This window comes from Wickerhamomyces ciferrii, contig 00046, assembly GCF_000313485.1.
Source record: "Wickerhamomyces ciferrii WGS project CAIF00000000 data, strain NRRL Y-1031 F-60-10, contig 00046, whole genome shotgun sequence".
In the NCBI taxonomy this organism is placed as follows: Eukaryota; Fungi; Ascomycota; class Saccharomycetes; order Phaffomycetales; family Wickerhamomycetaceae; genus Hansenula; species Hansenula ciferrii.
In genome coordinates this window covers 1-8,618 of record NW_011887694.1, presented here as the reverse complement: position 1 = coordinate 8,618, position 8,618 = coordinate 1, and the positions used below count along the sequence as shown (strand labels likewise).

The following is an 8,618-nucleotide window of genomic DNA, read 5'->3' as shown; positions in this document are numbered from 1 at the left end:
TCTTCTCAGTTGAATCGTGTCTTTAAAAGATCTTCAGTAATGGCCATCAATGAGACTTGGATAAATAGATAACATTTCTGGATTCACGAATCGTTTGGTTCGTTAAACCTTATTCGTTTGATCTATACAAGCACAACTTAGTTTTTTACTACACACCACAATCAATGTACATCGTGTCGAGTTGAAACGTTGAGCTCTAGCTTGTTTAAAATCAGTCGTATCATTGTAATTTGTTCCTGGTATCTTGATAATCATGATTGTTTCGTTGAGCTTGTAGTATTATGTGTAACTTCTGTTTGTGAAGGTTTCATCTTTGAAGGCCGAAAGCTTCTGTTTGCTCTGACAACTTGCAAGATTTAAAGTTTAAAACCAAGTATTTGAAGCGCGTTTATCTTGGATCTAAATACTATCTATAAACGGGCACTGAAAATGATTATTTGTAATTGGATCAAAGTTATCAAAGTTCGAATCATACACGGTGCATGGTCTGAAGTTAAACTGTATATGTGTAGAAAGGTCAAGCTAGATTGAAGCTATAAATACAACTTTCCTTCAAAATCCATAAAATATCATGATTCATCCCCCTATCCCCCTTTCAATCACAAACTACAGCTCCCTCAAACCTGGTCAACACGGTTAAATATAGACTCCGATGATAATTTACCGTTCAAACTTATCAAAGGTAAAACTATAATTAGTATATATATTCATCAATATGTTCGTACTTCAGAATCTATCCAAACAATGTACATTATGGTATTACTATGTACTTCAATGTTTAACTTTGAAGTTTGAAATACTATCGAATTTTGGTAACCATGGTGAAGATGAATTGAACATCTACGAATTGTATTGTGATATGTAAATCTTTATTATAACTACATGGATCAGGATTCACAGAATCCATTCATTGATAATGATATGTATTATGTACTAGAGTATCTGAGATACCAGGAGAATTGATTGGGCATAAGCTTCAAATATCTCGTGTACGTATTGGACTATAATTCAAATCGCGACGATATTGAAGACATTTCATCAACTTTTAAGTCTTAGTTGTAGGACATCATGAAATGTATATAGGATTATTTAAACCTCAAATTGGTTCCAAAAGAGACAGTATAATCTTCAGATATTTGTTCACAAACATGGGGGATCTATTTTATGATCATTTCTCTAATGGCTCTACATGGTGTTTGGTACTGATCCTCTTGTTTATGAATATTTTAGATTCTATTTCACATGAATAATCGATTAAATCCTCCATAAAGAAAATGAGAAATACTAGAGAACCAAAATGAAAGAAACAAGATTCTCTATCAATGAACCTCAGATCTTTATGTTAATAGATTTCTCACATATAATTCTGTATGAATTTCTACCTTTGCACTAATTCCTCAATTTCCCACCAATTTTTTCCAAACTTTCACAAAAACATAGTACTCACCACACTATAATCATACACTACCACCAAACACCCTCAACACAACTAAAACCCTCAAACTTCCCTTCAAAAACCACTCAAAATTAAATACCTAAACATAATCAAAATTTCTCACAAACTTCTCAAAATTTCGCGCTTTTCTGCTCAAAAAATCCTGTCGCGATTTTAAATTTGTCCATGTAAAAAAAACCAAAAATTGGACGATGATGTTGACGTTTTTTTATTTTAATGGCAAAGTAATTTTGAAAAGCTGTTTTGATTTAAGAAAGTTAAGTGGTTAAAAAAGAACCTTAGTGATAAATAATCTGAATTCTATTTTATATTGCTTAGAAAGAACTAGTTATATAAATATCAGATCATAGTGTGTTGTGTTGGTTTAATTCATTTTAAGTTAATACAATTATATACTAGACTTTTTAAAGAGGCTTGAAATTTGAATATTCTTAAAGATAAAACAGTCAATATAGATCAAAAATCAAAAACAATCTACATTCCATAATGTCTGCATTAACACAATTTTATTATAGAGCTCCAAAATCTGTTGGTATAATACAAGGTACACCAAGTTATGAAGGTATTGATATTAATCAACAAGTTACAGATGATGTTCGAGTTACTCAATATTCTTCAAATGGTAAATATTTTGCATTTACACAATCAACTTTTGTTACAATTATAAATCCAGATGATGGTTCTATTGTTAATAAAATTGAATTAAAAGATGTTTTTGATTTACAATTTTCTCCTCAAGGTTCATATTTATGTACTTGGGAAAAACCATTAAAACAAGATGATGGTAATTATCATAATAATGTTAAGATTTTTACATCAATTGATGGTCAATTATTTGGTGAATATAGTGCAAGAGATCAAAGTAATTGGAAACCAGATTTTACACCAGATGAAAATTTAATTGCAAGACAATTTAAAAATGAAATTAAATTTTATGAAGTTAATTCAAAATTAAATTTTAATAAAGCATGGTCATCATTAAAAATTGAAAATTTACAAAATTTTAAATTGTCTCCTGGTAAAAATCCAAAAATTGCAGTATTTAAACCTGAAAAATCTGGTAAACCTGCAATTGTTAGTGTTTATAATATTACACAAGCAATGACTCAACCAGTTTCTTCCAAGACTTTTTTCAAAGCTGAAAGATGTACATTAAGATGGAATAATATTGGTACTGCATTATTAGCATTAGCTTCAACAGATGTTGATGCATCAAATAAATCATATTATGGTGAAACTACATTATATTTATTAGGTATTGCAGGTTCTTATGATTCAAGAATTCATTTAGATAAAGAAGGTCCAATTCATGATATTACTTGGTCACCATCTGCAAGAGAATTTGGTGTTGTTTATGGTTATATGCCTGCCAAAACCACATTTTTCGATGCAAGAGGTAATACTATATATTCATTACCACCTGCTCCAAAAAACACTATATTATTTTCTCCACATGCAAGATTTGTATTAGTTGCAGGTTTTGGTAATTTACAAGGTACAGTTGATGTTTATGATCGTTTACAAAAATTTTCAAAAATTTCATCATTTTCTGCATCAAATACTTCAGTATGTCAATGGTCACCAGATGGTCGTTATATTTTAACTGCAACAACATCACCAAGATTAAGAGTTGATAATGGAGTTAAAGTTTGGTATGCAACAGGGAAATTAATTTTTAATAAAGATTTTAAAGAATTATTTGCAGTTGATTGGAGACCACGTCCCCTTGAAACTTTCCCACCTTTAAAAAAATTAGATGATAATCCATCACAACATTCAAGTGTATTAGAAATTGAACAAAAAAATCCAAAACCAATTAGTGGAGATTCAACAAAACCAAAAGGTGCATATAGACCACCACATCAAAGAAATGGTAATTCATCCTCAACTCCACAATCATTATATCAAAAAGAAATAAGTTCTAATTTATCTGGTACTAGTTATCAACCACCAACAAGAACAAAATTAATTCCAGGTGCACCAAAACCTGTTGAAAAAGAATCAAAATCAGCAGCTAAAAATCGTAAAAAAAGAGAAAATAAACAAAAAGAAAATAGTCAAGAATCTACACCAACTTTACAAACACCTCCACCAAGTCAACCACAACAACCTCAACATCAAGAATCATTAATAGTTGGAGGGACACAAAGTCTTGAAGAAAAGAAAATTAGAGGTTTATTAAAAAAATTAAGAGCTATTGAAGCATTAAAAATGAAACAAGCTCAAGGTGAAACTTTAGAAGATACTCAAGTTTTAAAAATTCAAACTGAAGATAAAATTAGATCAGAATTAAGTTCATTAGGTTGGAATGAATAAAGTTAAATCCATAAAACTTTTTAAAATCATGTATAAATGTTCATTTTAAATAAAAATTATATATATTAGTTATCCCTGTAGTAGCTAGTGGTTTTACTTTCTTAGATCAATAACATCAAAAGGTAAAGTATCATTAACAACAACATGACCACCAAATTTTCTTTCACAATGTTTATAAATATTTGATTCATCATGAGGATGAAACCCAGATTTTTGACATTTTGTTATAATTCCAATGCCCGGTGGATCAGTTAATCTAAATTGACCCATTTCACCAAATTTAACAGCACAAACTATGGCAATTGCCTCGGGTAACATTATTTGATAAGAATTTTGAGTATGTAAATCCACAGAGGAAAGGAAACATGATTGAGTTGGATGAGTATGAATCCAACCAAGTATGAAAAGATCTTTTGAATCTAAAGTTGTGAATATGTCTTCTTCATTCAGAGTTTCACATGTATTTGATGTTGATTTTTGTTGGGGGATAAGGAGAGTTGTTATAAAGAATGCATTTAATGATAATGAACCACATAATATACCACAAGTTTCTAAGTTTTTGGAAGTGTTTCCTTGTGAGATTTTTAAGAACTTAAGGGGGAGTTGTGATGGTAGGTATATTGTCTTTAATGGTTTGTTTCCCTCGGTTGATGCTATTGATTTATGTTGTGGTTGTTTTATTATATCTTGTATTGTTGAAGGTTCTATTGGTTGATCTTCAATTAATGGAATTTTTGGAGGTGGAGTCTTTGGTGCTAGGGTTTGTGGAGCTGTATAAAATTGTGGTTGTGAATTATAATGATGTTCTAAAGTTGGATAAGATGTGTTTGATAATAATGAACTTGATTCTTGTTGATCATTTGAATAACCATGGAATTGTTTTAATTTTTGTGCAAATTTTTCTTCATCAAATTCCAAGTCTAATGGAGATTCAGGTCTTGTTGGTTGTGGTTGAACTAAAGGTCTAGGCGCTTCTGGTTTAGGTGTTGGTTTAGTTAATTGTTGTTTTAGTTTATTAATTCGATCTTGTTCAAATTTTAATTTGGAATAATGTTCAATTTTTTCAATTTCTTTAATTATTTTGGATTTTATCTCTTCAGCATTATTTAAAGCTTCTGGAGCTTTTGAAGATAATAATTTTAAATAATTTTTATGAATATCAGAACCTTTTTTCAATTGTGGATTCTTGGATATTTTATTTGTTAAAAGACTGAAGAATGTTGTTAGTAATAGTCTATAATTGTTTGAATGGACGTCATACTCACTCTAGGAATCGTACGTATAGTTTATACGCATCACTCAGTGCATTCTGTGCATAGTATAAATCAGCCTATGTATGAATAGTTAGTATTCGTTCACTTTGTTATTACCACACAATATACTTACATGCCTGCTTAAGTTCTCAGCAGTTCTTAAATAGATCTTTAGAGGGACACCAGTGGAGTATTCATAATCATGAGCCTCATCTACTAGTTCTTTGATAGACCGTATCTGTGAAACCATTGTGTAGTTCTCGTTGTTTGTTGTTCTATTTGTTGTTATTTGTTTATTGATGTGTCATGATAACTTCAATTGTTGATTATGTATTTAGAATCGCGAGCGCGCTATTGAGATCAGATTCACATAATAACAATAATAGAAGGGAAGCGAAGGGAAGCGAAGGGAAGAGAAGACAATGCTATAAATATGAAAGTGAGTAATATACTTATTAATGAAATAGACTAGCACTTCATAATAATCTATTCGAAACACACCATAGTCCATTACTCAATTCATTTCATTTGATCTGTTTGAAGTATTCTGTGTTGTCTTTGTTTAATAGTAGTTAAAAGTGTGTTTTGTGGTTTCAATTCCGACTCTTATCATCACGTTTTCAGTCACATGATATACCTCGGATCTTAATTACTTCCCACTACGATAAGAAATTTGTTTTTGTTCTGTTATTTAAAGTTACCATCTTCTACATTAGGAACAATTTGAGATTCATACTATAGAAGGAGTTATACTATGAGATTAAAAGTTGTTAATAAATCAATACAAAAAATTATATCAATACAAGATGATTCACAAGTATCACAATTATTAAAGTTATTAGAAACAGATGGTATTATTAGTCACTCCAATAATTTGATTATTAAATCTGGTTTCCCACCAAAACCAATAAATTTATCAAATTTACAAGAACAAATATTAGATTTGGGTATTAGACCTGGTGATAAATTAATCATTGAAGAAAATGGAACTAATGGACAAGTTCAACAGGCAACATCAACATCAACAAAGCAAAAAATTGAATTAACTAAACCTTCACAAGATATATCAACAAGTCAGACAAGTCTCAAAATACCAAATACTAAAGGTTCAATCCATTTACATAAAATTGATGATGATAATTCATGTTTATTCAATTCCATTGCATATCTAACCCAATCTTCAATAAACTTAAGAGAAATTATACAACAATACATCTTATCAAACCCTGAAACTTATAATGATGCAATATTAGGTAAACCTATACAAGAATATATTAAATGGATTTTAAAACCAACAAGTTGGGGTGGTGCTATAGAATTACAAATCTTGAGCACATTCTTTGATATAACTATACATTCTATTGATGTGGAAAATAATCGTATTGATTCTTTCAATCCAGATGCTCAAGAATTCATAGTTGTATTATTCACGGGGATTCATTATGATTGTATTATATATAAAGATAATATAAAAGAAACAAGGATATTTAATAAATCAAATAATGAAATATTACAATATTCACAAAAATTATCCCAAGGGTTGAATCATAAAGGTTATGTAACAAATACAAATACATTTCAAGTTAAATGTAAACAATGTGGTTTGGTTTTAAAAGGTGAAAAAGAAATTAATCGTCATGCTACAATTGTTAAACATTTTGATTTTGGTGAAGTTTGAAACAACCCTTATGTAAATATAGAATTGATATATACGCCAAAAATATTTAAAAAATCCAAAAAATATGTAACCCAAAATTATAACCCTCTAATGTACAATATGCAATATTATTACTAGAAACAGAACTATTCCTTCATTTCAACTTCATCTTCATTAGTAACACCAATCAATTTTGGATGATCAGTTTTACACAATTTTTCAATTTCATCTTTATGTAATTCTTCATTCGCTTTTCTTGCTTTATGAACTTCAACACTTTTTAAAAATTTTTCTAAATTGTTCCCACTTGCAGCTTCACTCTCCAAGTTTGTATAAGGTCTTTCGTTAATTGCCTTAACCCTTCTTTTATGAATCTTAGATTTATAATGAGCTTTAATAGAATAATCATCTTCAAAATATTTTGCACAATGAATACAATAAAATTGACCCATACCAATTTTATATTCATCTAATGGTGAATCTTTTAATTTTAATATAGATTCTGGAGTTGATAAATCATTATATATTAAATCTAAATCTCTTGTTCTTCTCTTGGTTTTATATCTCTTGACTGAATATCTGCCCATGATTAATGTCTCTTGTTATTGTATTTACAAATTACAATGTAAATAAGTCATATTGATAAAGGTTTAATAGATAAAGATAAATTTTTTTTATTACCTGATGATCTCTAGACTTCCTACTCAGGTAATATCCAGTGATGCCTTTAACATAAACCCTTCTCCAGCCAAACAAGGAAACGGTTATAATGGTTTTATCGATGGTGTCTCTGAGTTGTTTTGGTGTCTGGATGCAACAGTCACAGTCACAAATTTTCATTAAATTTATTAATAATCTTTTGTTAATTGCAAATTCGCGAATTGGAATTTGTCATCTCAGTGGCAAACAAACTTTTTTTTTTCTTTAAAAGCGCGCTTAACTATGGGAATTTGAAAGTGGATTGCCAATTTTTTACCCGGACTGGTTTCGATTTCTAATCAGCTTCTCACATTGAGTTTTTTCATATAATAAAACAATTTTCACTTTAAACAACAACTAGTTATTTTAGAAGAATATCATCAAACAAAGGATATAAATCATTCAAAATGGCTAGACGTCCAGCTAGATGTTACAGATACCAAAAGAACAAACCATTCCCAAAATCTAGATACAACAGAGCTGTTCCAGATTCTAAAATTCGTATCTATGATTTAGGTAGAAAGAAGGCTACTGTTGATGAATTCCCATTATGTATTCATTTAGTTTCAAATGAATTAGAACAATTATCTTCAGAAGCTTTAGAAGCTGCTCGTATTTGTGCAAACAAATATATTACTAAAATCTCTGGTCGTGAATCTTTCCATTTAAGAGTTCGTGTTCATCCTTTCCATGTTTTAAGAATTAACAAGATGTTGTCATGTGCCGGTGCGGATAGATTACAACAAGGTATGAGAGGTGCTTGGGGTAAACCACATGGTTTAGCTGCTCGTGTTGATATTGGTCAAATTATTTTCTCTGTTAGAACTAAAGATTCAAACAAAGAAGTTGCTATTGAAGGTTTAAGAAGAGCTAGATATAAATTCCCAGGTCAACAAAAAATTATTATCTCTAAAAAATGGGGTTTCACTAATTTAAACAGAGCTGAATATGTTGAAAAAAGAAATGCTGGTGAAGTTAAAGATGATGGTGCTTTTGTTAAATTTTTATCAAGAAAAGGTAAATTAGAAGAAAACTTGAGACAATTCCCAGATTATCAATACCAAGCTTAAATTTAGGGAGGTTTATTAATTAATAATTAGTTTCCTTTTATATAAATTTTAGTGGGTATAATTTTAACGTTATGTGATATTGGTAAATTTATTGTAGTATTGATGTAATAGTATGAAGAGTAATTATAAAGATAAAGTAATATGAATTGAAAGTGATCTAATCAATC

The 8,618-nt window shown here is 29.6% G+C and overlaps 5 protein-coding genes across 5 annotated transcripts; 3 read left to right on the top strand and 2 right to left on the bottom strand.

Annotated features, from left to right (window-relative positions):
• Nucleotides 1-1,942: 1,942 nt before the first annotated feature.
• Nucleotides 1,943-3,772, top strand: BN7_1996 (translation initiation factor 2A; the record flags this gene model as incomplete). The annotated part of the gene is made up of 1 exon (XM_011277394.1): nucleotides 1,943-3,772. The coding sequence occupies one exon, from the start codon at nucleotides 1,943-1,945 to the stop codon at nucleotides 3,770-3,772; it is 1,830 nt and encodes a 609-aa protein (XP_011275696.1).
• A 93-nt stretch (nucleotides 3,773-3,865) lies between these two features.
• RFU1 (Rfu1p) lies at nucleotides 3,866-5,275 on the bottom strand (the record flags this gene model as incomplete). Its single annotated transcript, XM_011277393.1, has 2 exons — nucleotides 3,866-4,957; nucleotides 5,159-5,275. The coding sequence occupies 2 exons, from the start codon at nucleotides 5,273-5,275 to the stop codon at nucleotides 3,866-3,868; spliced, it is 1,209 nt and encodes a 402-aa protein (XP_011275695.1).
• A 504-nt stretch (nucleotides 5,276-5,779) lies between these two features.
• Nucleotides 5,780-6,703, top strand: OTU1 (ubiquitin-specific protease OTU1; the record flags this gene model as incomplete). Its single annotated transcript, XM_011277392.1, has 1 exon — nucleotides 5,780-6,703. The coding sequence occupies one exon, from the start codon at nucleotides 5,780-5,782 to the stop codon at nucleotides 6,701-6,703; it is 924 nt and encodes a 307-aa protein (XP_011275694.1).
• A 125-nt stretch (nucleotides 6,704-6,828) lies between these two features.
• Nucleotides 6,829-7,269, bottom strand: BUD20 (Bud20p; the record flags this gene model as incomplete). The annotated part of the gene is made up of 1 exon (XM_011277391.1): nucleotides 6,829-7,269. One exon carries the CDS (start codon nucleotides 7,267-7,269, stop codon nucleotides 6,829-6,831), a length of 441 nt encoding a protein of 146 aa, XP_011275693.1.
• Nucleotides 7,270-7,788: 519 nt separating this feature from the next.
• On the top strand, nucleotides 7,789-8,451 carry RPL10 (60S ribosomal protein uL16; the record flags this gene model as incomplete). Its single annotated transcript, XM_011277390.1, has 1 exon — nucleotides 7,789-8,451. One exon carries the CDS (start codon nucleotides 7,789-7,791, stop codon nucleotides 8,449-8,451), a length of 663 nt encoding a protein of 220 aa, XP_011275692.1.
• Nucleotides 8,452-8,618: the final 167 nt, after the last annotated feature.